Consider the following 19,714-nt stretch of genomic DNA (forward strand, 5'->3'; position numbering starts at 1 on the left):
ATTTTTTTTTTTTTATAATAAAAATAAAACAAATTACAAACAAAAATACTCAGAGGGGTATGACTTGACTTGACTTGACTTGACTTGACTTGACATTAATCAATAATCAGGTAACAAGTTGGGAGGGGTAGACAATCGACAGGAGAGCACATGGCACAAGGAAACACATGACAACCCATGTGCTCTCACCAAAGGTGACAAACACATGAGCACATGGCCAGCAAACACAATCACCAGCCATGTACCCCAACAAAACAAGACATGAACACGCAGCTAATGAGAACACTCATAAGCCACGTGTTCACACAAAACATGACAACATGAAAGCACGCAGCCAGTGATAAACACAAGCTGCATGCAAAAACACAGCATAAGACAAAACATGAAATGAAAGCACATGAAACAAGGCACACAGACAAGACAAAACAGGAGTGTCAGGGCTCTGTCACAAAACCAAGAAATAGACTAGACAGAAGGGACAGAACCCTGACAGTGAGATTTTTTACTGTAGCCCTAATTTTCCAAAACACACTCTGAGGCAGTGAAAAGAGAAGCCAGTGATTGAGTTTAAAGTCTCTTGTGTTATGTCACATTTAATTGGCTCAAATTGCACTTTGTTTTCATCTTTTCTGCTTTTACTGTATGAAAGAGTCTGGGGTTGATCTGAGCTATCCCACAATGCATTCACAAAGAGACTTTAAAGGAGAATCAAAGAGAGAGAGAATGAAATTTTGCTTTTGGTTGCACATGGGTTTTGGGTTGTCATGTGCTACAGTTGAGACAAACAACCATCAGAGCAGCACTTCATGATTCTGCTTTGGTGAAATGCAATCCACTACAACACTGATGGGAATGGATGGTTTACTGGAACATGTACTTCAGGATGACACCAGGCCCAATGTCTCTCACTTCCAGTCACATGTGTTTTTTGTGTCTCTGTCCCTCCTTTTGTGTCTTTTGGTTCACTTGGTCAGAATCATACAACAAACAATACCCTTTTCAGCCCATTTATTCAGTGTGTACTTGCCCACAGAGTCGTGTTCTGTTTAACACACATTCACAGCACACAAAGACCACTGACAGGAAGTACAGCTACGTTTTTAAAAAATGAACCATATAGGAACAAAAGCAATCAAAGTTTTGTTTAGTGATGGATGATTGTGAGGTTTACGTGATCCATCGACCTTTTTCTTGAAACTCTTTACCAGTGAGGGGTGTTGGGTCTCTGAAGGAGAGCAGTTGTAATGAGACCTGATCTGTGGCTTGCTGCTCCATGGCTCATCAGACGCATTCATCACTCTGGTGTGTATTAATCTTCTCTTCATGAACAGAGACTCGGAAAGAGAGAGAGAACCAGAAAGAGTACGTCATGTGGCTTGAATGCTGACATATCGTCATAACACATTTTCACACATTTCCCAATAAAAATGATTTTTATGCATGACAGACTAAAGAAATAACACTTTAAACCACCAATGATGGACACTAATAAAGTATTTTGGGATTTCATTTAATCTTATATTACAAGATTATAATCGATAGAATTATATTGAAGTGAAAACAGTAACATAAGATAAATCAATCATTAGATTTTTTTTAATTATTAATTATTTTTAATTATTAAATATAAGATATAGTATTAAATATACACTTAATAATTCAAGTTAAATTAAATTAAATTAACACATCCTCTTACCCATACAATATCAGCTTTTAAGATCTTGCTATTCATTTTCCTTAAAGAAAACAGAGGTTTTAATGATGTGATTTGCAGTCGATAGACATTCACTTGAATTGCAAAAAAATAAAGTATTGTCCTATTAGTACTTTGACTTTTCATAGGCCTACTTAATTTAATGTAAGTACTTATGTACTTTTACTCAACTTGAATATGAAAAGAGTAGTTAACTTTTAACACTTTTAACACAAGTACAGGATTACTTCGTCCACCACTGCTAATCACTCACTTTAAAGTCTGACACCAGACTGCATGACAGCTGACTTCTTGTGACTCTTTAAATCCCCCATAACTAGCATGTGAAAACATCCGGTCTGCTTTTTGCTGTTGCTCAAAGTCTTTGGTTTCCACATAGATCTGAACCACACAGTTCCTTTACAAAGCAGCTGCCTGCAATACCTCAGCTAGGTTTGCCAGAGGTACAGGGTAAGACAGTTACAGTAAGATCCATAACATATCACCTTCAATAGGAACTTATTTAGAACCTGTACACCACATGCTATTTACACAAGAAAACACATGCATCTCCATTTAATCTCCCATTTCAAGTATTTCCTGCTTTTTTTGTTTGTTATGTCTGCTTATTGAAGCTCAGGCAATATGTACAGAAGCTCATGGTCATTATCTATCACAAGTGAGAATATCCGTGCAATTGGAGGAATGAATGATACTGAGGCCTGTAAAAATATCCTGACATTTACTTTGATCTGTATCTGAGCACTCCATTAATGAGTAACCACTGTAGAAACTGACGCGCGGCAACTTCACTTTGAACAAGTTCACATTCTTGACATCACACCCACCCAATGAGAAAACAGAAGAGCGGACCAAAAAAGCCTTCGAAACTTCAGTGCACCTGTCTGAATAGGTCTGGTCCTTTGAAACAGGAAGTGTATGAGGAATAGCACCAAGGAGGATGTGGTCAAGCGTTAAAATGCCTCACACGCCACAGTGAGATGCTCAAATTTACCTTCACCCAAAGTCGGTTAACACTGCAACATGTCTGCAAACCCACCGCAGGAAAGAGGGCCTGTCCCTGCATGCTCTACAGCTCTGCCATAACCAGACCTTTGCTGAAAGAGATCTGGCAGCACTGCTGCATTCTAAACATTTCTGCAACCTTCACTCAGAACAAGGCCTATACAGAGCAGTGGGTCAGAATCAATGTTTCTGCTTATCAACTGGAAATGTTTATTTACATTCCTCTAAAGCAGCCGTGTGTGTCTGATGGTTGACGTCACAGTGTCTATGATCAGAGGGGTTCAGAGTATGAGCAACCAGATGAAGACGGCATGTATATGCTACCTCTTCTTTTAAATTATGAGCTTCTTCAGCGCTTCATTACATGCATAAACACGTGTAGCACGGCCGCTGTGTGATATACGAGTGGAGGAATGGAGATAACTCATTGTTTACTGTAATGATGGTGCATAGACACTTTTACTGGCAAACTAATTTATGGCATATGCATGTACTTTATACTAGTGACGTCAGGTTTGAGTTGTGATCAAGCGGGAGACATGACAATGTCAATATGCACAACCTGTGATGAGCAGTCTATTTATGACTTATTTTTTTATTACTTATATGACTTGCCTCTAAATTAACCCTATACTGTATATTCTGTTTTTAATATATAAATAATTGATCTACTAATGTAGCCTATCTTTTATTTATTATTATTATTATTATTATTATTATTTTACTTTTTAATATTTTTTTTAATTTTAATATTTTTCTTTTCTTTTTCATTTCATTATTTCAACATCTTTTTTTTCAATAAGATTTTAAAATAAAATAAAATAAAATAAAATAAGTGACACTGCTTTAAATCCATAAACCTCCTCATTCCTTTCTTTTTATTTCATTCTTATTTCATTTCTGTGCACTAAAGCAAACATTTCTGTTGAATCAGTTCATGTTTTAATTTCATTTGCAGAAAGATTAAATGCTTCTTCAGTTCAGGTTCAACTCACTGTGAATTAAATCTGCATGGCTTTGCTGAACGATCAGCTGCCTGAGCAGGACATTTCTCATTTATAATGTATGCGGTGGTACTTTCTCTATAATTCAAGCCATTATGCAGGCTTATATTCAATTTTAGTATTTCAGTTGGAATCAGCACTCAAGGCACTATAGAGAGCCCTTCCCAGCTCCCTTAATGGGCAATGGCAGTGGAAAAACATTAGTATAGAAGGCTTTCATCATATTTATATGGCCCAGTGAGTGCAGGTGTGTGTTATCGCAATCACATACAAGGGAGATCGGAATCATAAAGGAGGGCGAGCGGGCACAATGGAGAATGTGATACAGTCAGGCCTCTGCGAAGGGATCAGACTGTTGGATTTGTGCCCTGAAGGTCATGGCTGTTCAAAAACCTTTCCCCCATTTGTCATTTGGATCCTTTGTTTTCTCACTGTCCACCCAAGGCAATCAGAGGCGGTCTTTTCTTTTTCAGAGATTATTCTGAGGCACTTCCTGTATACCAAATGGACACTTTCATTGTCATTGAATCCTGTGTGGGTGTGACACTTGTGGAAAAACTTGTATAATATATCTGCATTCCCAAAATACAATGTTTTTATACGTCCTGCACACTCCCTTGAGGTCTATATTATACCATTGGTTATCGGCTGATTTTGCTTCTGGATCCAGTTTTTACATTGGGCATACACACTAAAAAATGTTATTTTACAAGAGTTAAATAAAATGTTCCTTAAAATCAAACAGTGGAATTTATTATAAATACTAATATGTAATCATTTTGTACAGATGGAGTCATAACTGGGTTAAATATTTCCAGGCGACAAGGGAATTTATACCAAAATAATACAATTTGTTTGGACTCACAGCTTTTGACAACAACAATACGTGGAAAGCATTTTATCCAGGTAAGATTTGGAGTTCTGTCCCTTAAAGAGGATTATGCTAGCTATTATACTTTTTTTTAGTGCGTAATATTGCTATTTGCGCATAAAAAGATCTGCAAAGTTACAAAGCACGGAGTTATTCTCTATTTAAATAAGCACTTGTTTCTTAACTCCCTAAAACACTTCTTTTAGTCTCAAGTTTTCTTCCAGGAACATACACGTCACAATATCCTCTATTTAAATAAAAAGGCATATGCAAAAAACACTGGGTGAGGCCTGGTTAAGTTGCGTTAGTAGTGTGTTGTCGCCATGTCCAAGAGACACTGATGATAAGAGCGTCAATGATAAGAGGCATAACATTTCCAAATCACGCTCAGAGTCGTTGACCAATCACAACACACTGCTCCAGCCAACCAATCAGAGCACATTGCACTTTTCAGAAGGAGGGGCTTCAAAGAGATCAGAACTAAACAGAGCGTTACTGACAGACTGAGAAGAGAGGTGCTGCAACAATGTAACATGTGAAGAAAAAAAAATTACATTCAAGCATCAAAACCTATTCTACTAGATCCCAAAAGCACAATCAAGACTTTGTAAAAAGGCATAATATGGCCTCTTTAAATAGAAAATGAAGGATATGTTAGGCAACAATAATGCAAACAGCTCCACATATGCACCTTGACCCAATCTCTCCAATCTCATAACAGTCACCACACAATACAGTATAATCCCCATTCCATATTTACCCTGTTCCACATGAAAGCAGCAATCACGCTGGAGTGACCAAGTTAAATGTGAGAGGAAACAGATTTTGTTGCATTTAGAAATCCAGCTTAAACCTTAATGTCAAAGAAACAAAGCTTAATGTCACAAGCCCCTGTAATCTTGATGCTTGGTTTGCAGCACTTAATATAAAACATGCTGCATTAATGGACCATTTCAGTGTCTATTCTGAAGGCATTAAGAATACACTGAGAACAATAGCTCAAGTGGTGCCAGCAGTCTCTGACTAGGCAACACACCCAGCTGGAGTTGTGCCCCCCAATCATTCAGCCATAATGCAGTTACAAAAACTGAACTCTCTGCTAAGGATCAGACTTCCTTTAAATGCATTAAAGGGTCACATAAAGCTATACTGTAATATGCTTATATACTATGAATATAAGGTTCTTCTGTGGATATCAAATGCATTTAAGCAGTTGACTACCTCTTTCAATTTGTCTAACCTTTTTATCTCTCTAAAACTAGCGTAAACTAGGCTACCGCATTTTCATCTAACAAAACTGTAAGCAATGGTTGCAACAAAATTAAAATATCTGTCAAATATCTTAAAGGAGCACTCTGTACGTTTCTGTTAATTAGTAATTAATTTGACCCATTTTCACTAACTGGCCAAGCTGTGACCTTGCTGTGACCGTTGTGTGTTTGCTTTCAGCATTTGATGTCACATTTTGTCCTTGATTTGTGTGTTGTGACTGTATGCATATTGTGTTTGCTAGGCCGATTGAGCTACAACAACAGATCATACGCTGTTAAACTAGTAACCTGACTCGAGGCCCAGAGAGAAGGAAATGAATAGTTGAAATAAAGTCGTTATTTTTATTTTTTTTCTTTGCGAACAAAAAGTGTTCTCATCATTTGATAAACTTAAGATTAAGCCACTGTAGTCACTTGGACTATTTTAACGATGTCTTTAATAAGTTTTCAAGGCCGGCAAGTTCAATCCCTCAAGAAGCCTATGGACTAGTATTGAGGAGTGATCCAGCTCTCAGATTTCATCAAAAATATCTTAATTCGTGTTCCGAAGATGAACGAAGGTCTTGCGGGGTTGGAACAACATGAGGGTGAGTAATTACTGACAGAATTTTCATTTTTGGGTGAACTATCCCTTTAATATATTTACTTTTCAATTCATTTAAGTTGCAATATTTTAGTCCTAATAGTTTAATTTTGATATTTATTTTTAAAAAACTTATTTTTTATGTGTCAAACTTTAAACTACCCCAGAATAGTTGAATTTGTTTAAATGCTAATGATCCAAGCATTTAGGATTTTGTAATGAACAACATGTCATGAAACATGGTTAAAATAACAAAGTCATTTATTACAGTATCAGCCTAAAAGTATTTTGCAGATGAATAACATCTTCTGGAGAGGGCGTTCCTTCTCTATAACAAGGATGATTCACGGATTCGAGCCTGTGTGTGATGCGACTCTGCACAGAAAACTATCTGACAATTCATTCATTACAATAGCTGTTGTTCCGTGGCACACCACTGAAATGAGGACAAAAAATGCCAGAAGACGCGCTGCATGAGTCTGACATGCGGATGCAGGTGAAGAGTTGACTGCGAAAGTGGATCTATTGCATAATCCGACGGAGCACAAAGAGAGGAGGCAGCGAGGGAGCTTCGTTTTGAACTATGGCGGCAACAAATCTCATTATTTTGACATAAATTTTTGATAACGAGAAAACGTGCCATCTTGGAGAACAGCGGCGAATTGTTGGGTATGAGGATAAAAAAAACATCCTGCCTCAACTTTCAAGTTTAAATTTTTGCTATCCAGAGGTTGCATTTATTTTTAGGCTACCTGTGCGCTCTCAATTAACACTAAACTGACTAGCTTATTTGATTTGCTAGGTTTATTTAAGCCAAAATCGGAAGTTTTGGGGGGTATAACATTAGGCTATTTGTGCAGCCTCAGAAGCCGTTCAAATGCTGGAATGGATTGGTGCTGCTTGTTTTATGATCTTAATGGCCATACTCTGGCCAGTGGTGAAGTGTTTTGGAGCGGAGAGTCACTCCACGCTGCTGCTTCCACGGCGCGAGAGCAAAAGATCCGCGGAGAGATGTGACTTGAAACTCGAGGGACAAGGTGAATCAGCCACAGTCGCTTTGATATGCAAGCCCTCTGCACTGGCAAACTACCTTCTCAAACATTGCATGACTTTTTGCAAGTCGTTATCGATACAAAAATGGAACTGGCGAATGAGTTCGTCTTTACAAACTGTCTACGGTGCTTTGTGGCCGTTTGACTGTCCCGTGCATTTCATCCGAGATCATTTGCAGTTGAGTGATGATGGACTCGTGGCGTTAGACTGGGCTGTTGTTGGTGCAGCACATCACAAGAGGCGCAGGACTTCCAGTAATTCCACAAGTCCCGTTCTGCTTATCATTCCCAACTCCTATGGGAAAATCACCAGGAATGTGTTAAAGGTAGGCTACTTGCCTTTTTGGATAATTTCATATTATTTTATATTTCAAACAGATTAACAATATCTGAGAATATCGCAAAACACAAATGTATTTGAATATCGTTATATACCTAGATATTTTTATATCTAGTTTATACACACACACACACACACACACACACACACACACATATATATATATATATATATATATATATATGTGTGTGTGTGTGTGTGTGTGTGTGTGTATGTATGTGTGTGTGTTCTCTGACTCTGACCCATTTTTTTAAAACAATTATGATCTTTCACCTTTGACCTTTCAGTGAGTGAATACATGAATCGAATATGGCTAAAGGGTATTATATATTTCCGCCATTATAATGAGTCTAAAGACCCATTGGATGCAATTTTCACCTAACACACTACACAGCAACAAAAATGCTGGGAGCACTTTTAAAAGATCACTTTTAAAGATCTTTGCTGTTGTGACGTGAATTTGTTGGCCAATCAAGAAGTCTAATACGCCTGTTTTTCCCCCCTTCTTTTTTTTTTAATTTGTGGCTAACAGTACTTGAAGATTTTTTGTTGTGCAAAAATTGCACATTCAATGTGTCAATTAAGTTTATAACAAGTTGCTACATAAAAACTACCAGATGTCTGGTAAATGGTAAACTCGCATTCTTGTTGTAGTCCTTATTTAGCAACCATGTTTTGAAAATTCCAAATCTCTGTCTACTTGAATGGGGACAGATTGAAAAGTGGTTTTATAAATTGTGCTTATAAACACACACACACACATGCGCGCACACATACACACACACACACACACACACACACACACACACACACACACACACACACAGACACACAGACACACACACACACACACACACACACACACACACACACACACACACACACACACACACACACACACACACACACACACACACACACACACATTTTCAGGCTTTTCCAGGCAGCAAATGTGCATTTGATGCTAAACAATATGAAACCATTATCATCTGCACATATTGTCCAGGATAAATGCATTCTGTGGGGTCATATTTAACAAACAGGACAGGTGAAACTGATACGATACAGAAAGAGTTAATGAATGTACTTTGAGGCTGCATTATGCAAAGTCTGAATTTAAAACGATAAAAGAGGCAAGGAGCAAATTAGTCTGGAGAATACACTATGAAACTGGGGTACAGTAAGGTGACGTGAATACTCTGACTGTTTTGCATTAAAGTGAAGATGCTACATGACTTTTTCATTATTTCTACCGATTATAGCATGCATGATAGAGCTTCTCTCTGACTCTTTGTAGCAGAGTCAGAAGTGAGTCATTCCTCCTCAGCCAATTTGGAGCTCACTCCATGTTCCAGACCTAAAGCTCAGGGCAACTTTAAGTAAACTCATTAGATTTCACACTCCATCGTAGATGATACCTGGAGAAATGTACTCTGTGTTCACTGGAACTTTGTTAGCTGTGCATTGTGAATATAATCAATGTGTTAGCAGGCTTTTCTCCTTCTACTTCTCCTTTTTTATGTAGGGCATTACTGAGAGCAGCCATGATGAAGATATCTTTGTAGTGAGATAAGAGCCATACAAAAGTCAAAGCGCTGCATTCTTAAAAATAATGGTTATTTATTGGCATCAATGGTTCCATGAAGAACTTTTAACATCCATTGAAACTTTCCACTGCACAAAAGGTTCTTTATATTTTTTCAATGTTTTTCTCTCTAAGAAAAAAAAAGGTTCTCACTGAAAGATTCTTAGGGAACCAAAAATGTTTTTTCTATATCATCGCTGCGCAAAAACCCCTTTTGGCACCTTTTATTTTTAAGAGTGCACTTCTGCTTGGCCAAGTAGTCAATGGGATAATTTGCTCAATCACTTTTTGTGTGTGTTTGTGTAAAAACTGTATACTGTATTTGACACTTGGCCGTGATTAGACTGACTGTTACAGTAACCGCATTTAAATGAGTACAGACCCAGCTTCTTTTTTTTTACAGAATAATTAAGTAATGCATATGGTTCCCTTTTAGTTTTATAGGTATGGCAGTGTCTGTTTCATGGTTCTGTTTCAAGTCTATATGTTCAAATAGAAACATTTGAGGGGTTTGGTTGGGTTGAATTCTAGTCCACTTCGTGTGTTACAAAGGAATGTTATACACCGTGATCATTGCACACTAGGCGAGAGGCTTGACCAAATTTGCACATCGCAAAGCAGTGTGTTTCCTGGCTGTTCAGGGAATTGACGCAAGTAAGGGACATGAAAATACTGTGGTGTACTTGGGCAGATCCTGTTTAGTCATAATTCATTTGCATCTTGGCCCGATAAGTAATTTGTCATCATGAATAGAATAGGGGAATTGCTGTTGCTTGTTTTTGGTCTTTTTGAAAGTTTGCTAATAAGCGAAGGTGGGATGACAGGAAGTAATAGGGAAAAAAAGAGGAATGGGATGGACACGTTTAAGTCCAGATTTGTCCCATATGAGCACCATAAGTCACTGTGAACAAAAAACATCAACAGCACCCTTACAAGTCTTAGGTACAGTATGCACAACTTATTGGTTTAATTTATTATGGGTGGGATATATAATTGTGCATGTTCAGTTTATTTATTAATTTATTCTTTTTTGCACATAAAATTATTTTTGCCATCATCCAACGTTCACTTAGTTTTTAAAACGCTTAATTAATAACACTGTTAATTGTAATCTTTCACAAATTACTGTATGAAAAATTTTCTAAAGTATTCATCATGTACATTATGATGTTGTGATGCCTAAATTCAACTAAGTTTAATTTAATTTATTTTTTAAATTTTTTTATGGTATAGTACTTTTTTATCATCGATCAGTACCTTTTCATCTCCGCCTTGTTTACTTATCTGTATTAAAGGTAATATTTCATATTTTTAATATTATGTATTATAGAATTTATTATTACTTCTATGTAATAATAAAATCATCATTAATTAAGCAGTTTCTTTTTTTGGGGGAGTATTTAGAAGTCAAGCTAAATATATTTATCTTTATCTCACTCAAAGATTATATGAAAATGTGAAAATAGTTTGCACTTCGATGAATTGTTTGTTTATAGGGATTCTTCACACTTGTGAAACTTGAGGAATTTGGCATCATTTTTGCTGGTCCTTCCATCGAGTTACAGAATTTAACACAACCTTGATGTTAAAACAATTCTGCAAACGGGTAGAAATGACCATATTATGGTAGAATGCACATACAGTATACTGTATATTTTAAAACATTTATAACTGTATATTTTATTTTATAACAGGTAGTTTATTGCAACGCTCTGTTTCAAAATGAATTTAAAAGTATATAGTTTAGAATATTTATTTTTACTAGTTTAACCAAAGGCTACTTATTACAGGTGTGGACAAGAATCTTTGTGTATATGCACAAGTATGACCCCTGCGTGCTGTATCTGGCCTGTGACCGTCTCTGTTTTTTCTCCTCAGCTCTGTGAGGCAGCTCTGAGTCACGGCTACCTTCCTGTGATCTTCAACCGTCGGAGTCAGAACGGGACACCGCTCTGTACCATCAAGCTGCAGCAGTTCGGCGACCCGACCGACCTGCGGGAAGCGGTGCGCTACATTCGGTACCGGCAGCCGGCGGGCCAGATCTACGCCGTGAGTGAGAGCACTGGTTCAGGACTGCTCCTGTCCTACTTGGGCGAGTGTGGCTCCTCCAGCTATGTGACGGCTGCGGCCTGCCTCTCTCCGGTTTTCCGATGCCAGAGCTGGTTTGAGAGCGGCCCGACCAGGCCGTTCAACTGGGCACTCCTGCTTTACCAAAAAATCTGCCTCAGCAGGTAGGGTTGCTCCACAAAATATCTTAGTTTACATTCAGGACTATTTAGAATTGAGCTTATCTTTAAGGATGTTGAAACATTTTAGAAGATTTTTATTAGATTTGATTTGTTTTATACTTTATTAATCCCGAAGGAAATTCTTGGCATCAGTGGGCTTAGACAACAAAAATACACAATATTCACACTATCAAATATACCAAATAGAAAAAATAGAAAAACAGTGCAGTATCACATTCAAGTATAACATTTTTTAAATGTATTTATCAACAGAAAAATGTTAAAAATAGGACACTGAAAGTTGGTTATCAAATCCTGTTTTCAAAATGTTGCAATTTTTCACTGCGGTATTTTCGTTTAAAAATACATCATGAATTACATCCTTTTTGGCTCACAATATTTTTCGTATGAATTATGGTTAAAAAAACAAAAACAAGAAGAAACAGTTTAAAAGTGGGATAAAGAAATGTATGAAAAATGGAAAATAAGAATACATATTAAAAAAAAGAGGAAGCAAAGTAAAACTTAATTTAAAAATATATTCTTTGAATATTAGTCTTTATATCTTTTGGCAGTTTAATGATAAAATACCAATTCCATTTTCTTTTTGAAGCGTTGCATGGAAGTATATAAATGAAATCTTATATAAATGAAAGTTGTGTTGTCTTTTTCAAAGGGATTGGTCACAATAAGGTATATCTAAAATAAATCAGCTCAGGGTGATCCAAATTAAAATACAATGCTGTTGCCATAACGACTAGCGATGTGTATCCAGTGCTATTGATCTCTGTGATCTGTCTAAATAGGTTTCCTGCTCGAATCGATGATGATAACAAAACTCTTCTTTTGCTGCTCTTCTCTATTATGATTAAACTGCAGGTATAAAACTGTGCTCGGGGAGCTTGTCCACACGGACAACTTATTCTCCAGCTGCTCTTTGAAGGCGATGGAAGAGGCGCTGTTCTGTCACTCTGGCTCAAAAGGGGCGCTGGCGGAGGGTGCAAGTAGTTGGGAGGCGTACTGGGAGAGGAACGACCCTCTGAGGGACATAGATGAAGTAGCCATTCCTGTGCTGTGTGTGTGCAGCCAGGACGACCCCATCCGAGGGGATGACCAGGCCACGCTACCCTTAGAGCTTTTTGAGAGCAATCCACATTTCTTCCTGCTTTTGACTGCCCACGGAGGCCACTGCGGCTTCTCCACATCAGACGAGGGCCCGATCGTCTGGAGCCACCAGGCCTTATTGGAGTTCTTTCGCGCCACCACCGATTTCTTCGCCGCAGAGGAGCGTGCCAAGCTGGCGGCCCGGCGGAGGGGTGTGAGCGGGGCTGGCAAGACTTTCCGCAATCGCAGCGTCAGCACATGCAAAAGACTGCCCGTCTGCTCACATAACATTCACGCCATTTACAACTGGCAGAGGTCCTACACCAGATGATGATGTGCTCAGAGGGTCCCATGCTTTGTTTGGGATTTAGGAAAGACTGAAAAAGCAGAGAACACTGCCAGAAAAAGATAGATTAGAACCATTTGTCTGACTTGCTGTTCGTCACAGCCAAGAAAACCAGCAGTCGAGTCAAAATATCTCCGTTTACATTCAGGACTATTTAGAATTGGACTATCACTGTCAACAGATGAATAATGCCTATCTTTGAGAGTGTTGAAACATTAGATTTTTGTCCAGAATATTGCTAAAAGCTGAAGTAGGACATTAGAAAGATGATGTTACTGAATCATGGTTTCAAAATTTCAATCAATTAAAAAAAAAAAAGTTTTCAGTTTTTTTGTGTATGGGTTAAAAAAATAATAATTTTGTTTTACATAATAAGACTTAGTCCTTATCCTGAAATAAATTTCTTATCCCATTTTGGCTCACCAAATTTGGAAGGATTTATGGTTAAAAAAGTTTGCCAAACTAAAGAAAATTAAAAAGTAAAATAAAAGAAACTAAACTTAAATCAAGATATCTTCTCTGAAAACAAGCTGTAATATCCATTTATCTAGGATGTTTATATGAGAATCTCAAAATCATTAAAAATATATTATTATTATTAATTTATTTAATATATTTATTATTATCATTATTATTAATATATATAGTTTTTGAATGGCAGTATATGTAAACAAGCCTTGAAGTCGTGTTTTTTCTTTTTCAAAGGGATTGGTCCAAATGATTTTTCTGTACCTCATGAATGTTTCAGTACTTCATTCCAAAATTTAGAGAATATTAAAACCATCTACATAGTGGCCTCTCCCTTTGGTACTTTTGACGTCAGTAATGTTTTGCATTAGTACATTCTGTGCATACAATGATGTAAAGTGACAGTCTGCCGTTAGAGAAGCCTGTGGAATCGGAGTAAAATGTCAGTCGGCACTGCTGGGGTTTCTTATGACGTCATTCTGAGGTTTCAGGGAAAGCTGACAAGGGTGGAGCCAGCTTTGCAGATTTTCACAACTCCAACACTGATTTTTTTTCCCTCACTGTTTTTGTTTTCTGCCTTTTCTGTCTCCATTTAAAAATGAGTAATGTCTATGGTGTCAAACCTCTTGTTTAAATGATCTGTGAACACGGGAGCTTTCATTAAAGGGTTTCAGCTAAACACGTTGATGTATGCGAATCACGTTTTTGTTGGTAAACAGTACGTCAGAATTAGAGGTTATGCAACAGACTGCATGGAACAGAAATGGATTTTAATTTACTCCCACAGCTGTTCCTGAAAGCAGAGCAAAAGTGAATGCCAAACTGAAGCATTTGTTAGCGTTTAGTGCATTTAGTCACAAAGCTCTACGCTATCTGATCCTGGAATCACACAGTTCATTGGATGCATGATCCGGCTTTTACTGGACAGCCCCAAATATAACTTCAGCCTGGAGCATGAGCTTAGAGAGAGGAGGTCTGATAAGAAGAGACAGTCTCTGCAGACTCCAGCTCTGACAGGCAGCACTACGGCAGTTTAAAATGGCTTTACTCTTCATAATTAACCTATATACAGTCAAACCAAAAATTATTCACTGACACAAATTAACTATAGTGTCCTGCACCCACTACTAAAGAAATATCAAAAATGATATCTGGTGTCTGAATAATTTTTGGTTTGACTGTATCAAATCATGTCAATTTTGCAGTTAGTATCATCCTGGAAATATTTGAATATGCATTGTTCTTAATTAATGTGTATTATAGTAATATGACTGCATATTTATGGGCATCTACAGTACTGTTCTGAAGTTTTGGGTTGGTAAGATTTTTTTCATGCTGATATTATTACAATTTAAAATAACTGTTTTCTATTTGAATATATTTTAAAATATAATTTATTCCTGCAAATCTGAATTGTCAGCATTATTACTCAGTCACATGATCCTTCAGAAATCATTCTAATATGCTGATTTGATGGTCAAGAAACATTTCTTATTATCAATGTTGAAAACAGTCAACTTTGTATGTATCAAAATAGAGTTTGCAGTTTCAAACCATGGCAGTGTCATGCTATTTTGCTACATACAATAGCAATATAGCTGTTTACCTAAAGTGATAGTCAAAATCTGCTGCTCTATTTAATGCATTGATTGATAAATTCAAGAATCCTTACAGAACTGCCTTATGGGGCCATCTAGTGGATAATAGTTGAGAACAGGTCTGTAACCAGTACTGTATTTCCATTAGTGGTCCACAGTCAATATAGGTGTTTATTGGCAGGGTGTCAAAATATAAAATGTGTAAAAAATGTACCTCGTACCTACTAATATATTCCTTTAAGATATTAACATGCACATTGCACACTGAGTGTATTTAATGCACTTTGTAATGTGGGTAGCTGAAACCTGTTAAATGGGAGTGTCCAAATACTTTTGGCCGTGAAGTTTTTGTCACAGTGTTATTTCAGTATTATTTTTTATATCTATTTATTTGATGTATATTTAGTAACTATAGTATCTATTCTGAATTAATTACATTTTTATATTTTTAGTTTTCATTTTAATAGGTTTATGCGCTTTTGTAATTTCAAATTTATTTAGATTTTTTTTTTTTTACTTAAAACTTATTTCACTTAGTTGCCAAGACAATCCTAATTTTCATTTATTTTTTAAGTAAATTTTTCGTTGATTTATTTCTGATTTATTTCATTTAACGAAAACAGTTTTTAACAGTTTAAGTTTTAATTAACAATAACCACTGGCATGTCAATAAATTAGCTAGCAGTCTCATATCAAATTTAGATAGTGCCACATTAATCAACACATCAGTTGTAATGATCTCAAAGTGTTATGTGAATTTGAGTGAATATTTATCAGTTTGCAGTTTTTTGCATTATTAATATGCATTATAATCCTAGACTTAACCTAATAACAAATATTTGTTTTAGTTTTTTTTTTTTGCCTTTGGTAATGTCTGTAGATCTTCATGTTCTAAATCTATGCATACTCATGCAAGTGTTTTCCAGCAGCAGATGGCAGTATGGGAAACAGCCTGAGACTATGGAAAAGCAGCGCAGCCATGAGTGACAGTTGCCATGATGCAGAGCTCTCTCATTTTGGCTCGGAAAGCGAGTTTATATTTAGCACCTATTTTTAAGCTGAAACATGACACATGTAGCCTAAATAAATTCCGCTTTGAATTTCATACAACAATACCTTTGTCCTGCTGTGCATAAAAGGATAGGGTTTCACCAAATGGGAATGTCATAGTTCAGAAAAGTTCTCCAACAGCATTACAGGGGTGAATTAGCATCGCGGTCGGGATGGACATCATTAGTGGGTCATCAGCGGGCTATATTGACCCATCATTGGCAGATGTAAGAAAGACCACTTCCGTACACCATGTTCCACATTAATGAAATGCATTGACTACCTAACGTTTTTGGATGGATTTTTTCTCAATGAGCTTCAAACTGAAGTTTGAACTAAAGACCGCATAATTCTGGCTGATGTTTTGTTGATGTAATCTGGACTCCCAACCCAAGGAGCAAATATTTGTGGAAGCCTTCGGCAAATTCTTTGCATCTGCATAACGCAGATGTACTAGGTGGGTTGAAATCTCTCTCTAACAGGCATTATGTATCTCTCTTGCTCTAATTCTCTCTCTAATTCTCTCTCTCTCTCTCGCTCTCTCTTTCTCTCTTCCCATACCTAAATCTGCTTTAATCACTCTGAATAGCTGTGACTCGGAGAAGAGCAGGTTAACGCCTGTCCCCTGGGCAGAGACATGAGGACTGATGGCAGGAGATGTAATGTGGGTTGACAGGTTGCCTGGCTTGTCGGAAGAATGCAAGGTCCTGATCTGGCCCTCTTCAAACTTTGATTTCACCGCGGTTGAATCGCATTCTTTGCAATCTTTACGGCTTGTTGAGAAGGAAGGAGAGGCTGGCCACGTTTACCAGTGGTATTGCCCTCTCTGGTGGAGACTTGCATCAGGTTTATTTATTTTTTTCCATTGTGCAACTTCACGCCTGTGTAGCATGATCTGTGGGCACTTAACTGCTGACTGCCATCAGATATACCAGGCACAGGCCAATAGAGCAGGGACATTAGTTTCCACTGTTACAGTCAAGGGTTGTTACAATGAGGAGGGATTCAATTATTAAAACACAACAGATATAAACGCCTTACGCATGATTTTTTAATGCATTTCGAATTTCAGGTAATCAAAACTAAATTTCAACCCTTTTTCATCTTCTTTACGCGGCTTTCCTCGATTCTGACGGATCATTTGCTAGCTCGCCCTCTAGTTCAATGATTCTCAACTAGTCTGGGGGGCTCAACAAATTTCCAAGGGGGCCTCAAGATAACTTATTTTTGTTAATAATTGGGGGCCTTGAAGTAAAAAATGTTGAGAACCACTACTGAACATGCCGTCTCAGTTGATTATATTAAAAAAACTGCTTAAAGCACTTCAGTTTTAAATGTGCTATATGTATTTATTTATTTTTGACTAGTAAAGCATAAAAATACCATAAAACGTTTGCAGATATTTAGTAAACATACAAAGTTCACATACTTGTTTCTCTGAAAAACAATGCTGTTACAGCCAGTTATTCTGCTTTGAAATGTACATTCCAGGTCAGAATGTCAATTGTTGTTTTGGTCTGTGTGATCCTGCCCACTGTCAAATTATCCAATAATATTTCGACACCCCGGGTTGCCAGTTGCCAGTATTTAGCTTTAAGACAACACAAGTAAAATTAGAAGAACATTGTTTTGATTGTGCTTCATATCCGAAAATGAATATGGTTCTAGGCATCTGTGTAGCTACACATGCATGGATGTGGAACATCTTATCAGCGGATGAACAAATAAATAACTTTTGTGTTTTGAATGATCCATGGTAATGTTTTCTCCTTCGTTATGACAAAAAACATTTATCTTCATACTACCCCCACAGTCGGAACGCATGGCGTATGTATGCAGTTTCCCGCAAAATACATCTCAACAACTCTAAAATATGTCATTATCATAACTTTTATGATATATGAATAAAGCAAAGACATTATTGTATGATGAAATTCTTTTGCACTCAACAATTTTTTTAATAAAAAAATGTGTTTAAACCTCAAATCAAAATTGTATGTTTATTTTAGTCTATTTATTTGTTTGATGAGTAGCATTGTAATAAACGGGATAATATTATCCCTTCTTTATCTGTCAGTGAATGTAAATCATGCTTTTGAATGGAAGGTATTGCACCGTGTTAACGCACACTGCCAATTATAGTGCTGTCCTCTTTTTAGATGTGGACCTGAAGCACTCGCATGCCTGGCTCCGTAATTAATCTGTCTGATTTATTGGAAACATGCAGGGACTGCACAGCTCCTGGCTCCCGTCCTTGGGATGTCAGCCTCTGGCAGTAGAGGATATGGGGGAGGGTGGCTGGGTACCCTGGGTACATCAGACATCTGTGTCTTCTGTCCACAGGGCAGCACCTTTCCGCTTCTCTTCCTCATAACAAAGCGGTGAAGTGGGCTGGGGTGGGCCTGGCCCCTCGCTCACATGGCCATCGGTGCATTGGTCCTGGAAAAGTACAGCTCTTGTCTCCCAGCTTATTGGATGTTGTGTTTCATTACCTCCACATGAAATAGCCTTGGCCGAATGTCGCACTGCCCAAATCCTGACTCTTTCATATCTTAGGAAGAATCCAGTAGCACTTTATTTTACAGTCCTGTTCCCCATACATACTTTGAAATTATTATTGTAATTGCAATAACCAGAGGTGAACAAAGTACACAACTTCTTACTTGAGTAAAAGTACAGATACGACTGGTCAAATATTACTCCGTTACAAGTAAAAGTTGTAAAGAACGATTTTTACTTAAGTACTCGTTTTTAAAAGTACTTAAGTACCAAAAGTAAAAAGTAAATGTCAATACATTGTTTTATTATCGTTGCATTGTTGTATGTAATACTTATAGTACCTTATGCCTCTGAATCTATGCATACCTACCCTCATATCAATATCAAATGTATTTCTAGAACACAGTTCCAGTTGTGGGATTGAATGTGAGATTGAATAAGTGCACTCAATAACGTCCACAATGGTTTCGGATACCCAAATGGCTGTTCCCTCAAATTGTGCCCTATTTAAAGTTTTTTGGCTTTTAGTATGTATATGTTAGCCTTACTGTTATTTATAAGCTAGTGTGCTCTAAAACAATGAAAAAATTTGCATTTAGAAGACCAAACCCAACGTTGAAAATGGAAATCAGGTTTATGTCAGAATCCAACGTCAGATTGATGTTAAACTCCAACGTTGGATAGACGTTGTATTGTGGTTGAAAATGTAAATTGGGTTGACGTCAGAAACCAACATCAGTCAGGTTCTGACGTCAACTCGACTTTCGTTTCCAACCACAATACAATGTCTGTCCGACATCGGGTTCTGACGTCAATCTGACTTTCATTTACAACCAAAATCATCCCCTGACTGACGTTACTACTTTCTACTACAGGACCTTGACAGAAAAGTACTTATTTATAAGTAATATTTCTCTTTCAAATGTAGTGAAGTTAAAGTTAAAAGTTTCGAGGAAAAATAATACTCAAGTAATACTCAAAAAGTGTACTTAAGTA

General features: G+C 37.2%; 1 protein-coding gene and 1 long non-coding RNA gene across 2 annotated transcripts; both read left to right on the forward strand.

Moving 5' to 3' along the window:
- The first annotated feature begins 6,738 nt into the window (after positions 1 to 6,738).
- Positions 6,739 to 13,597, forward strand: abhd15a (abhydrolase domain containing 15a). The gene is made up of 3 exons (XM_077208334.1): positions 6,739 to 7,826; positions 11,304 to 11,656; positions 12,533 to 13,597. The coding sequence occupies exons 1-3, from the start codon at positions 7,326 to 7,328 to the stop codon at positions 13,086 to 13,088; spliced, it is 1,410 nt and encodes a 469-aa protein (XP_077064449.1). The 5' UTR covers positions 6,739 to 7,325; the 3' UTR covers positions 13,089 to 13,597.
- Positions 13,598 to 14,742: 1,145 nt separating this feature from the next.
- Positions 14,743 to 18,205, forward strand: LOC143715645 (uncharacterized). The gene is made up of 2 exons (XR_013195846.1): positions 14,743 to 16,676; positions 16,809 to 18,205. It is a non-coding gene; the product is annotated as an uncharacterized LOC143715645 (long non-coding RNA).
- Positions 18,206 to 19,714: the final 1,509 nt, after the last annotated feature.

The sequence above is a fragment of the Siphateles boraxobius genome, unplaced genomic scaffold, assembly GCF_051911475.1.
Source record: "Siphateles boraxobius isolate OS27281-9 unplaced genomic scaffold, OSU_SipBor_1 6, whole genome shotgun sequence".
Lineage (NCBI taxonomy): Eukaryota > Metazoa > Chordata > Actinopteri > Cypriniformes > Leuciscidae > Siphateles > Siphateles boraxobius.

What these genes read in the sequence shown, in the direction of transcription:
- abhd15a (XM_077208334.1), top strand. Translation starts at nt 7,326, where the DNA reads ATGCTGGAATGGATTGGTGCTGCTTGTTTTATGATCTTAATGGCCATA. An exon ending in TCACCAGGAATGTGTTAAAG is followed by an intron (nt 7,827 to 11,303) that starts GTAGGCTACTTG and finishes TTTTCTCCTCAG; the next exon opens with CTCTGTGAGGCAGCTCTGAG. An exon ending in CAAAAAATCTGCCTCAGCAG is followed by an intron (nt 11,657 to 12,532) that starts GTAGGGTTGCTC and finishes ATTAAACTGCAG; the next exon opens with GTATAAAACTGTGCTCGGGG.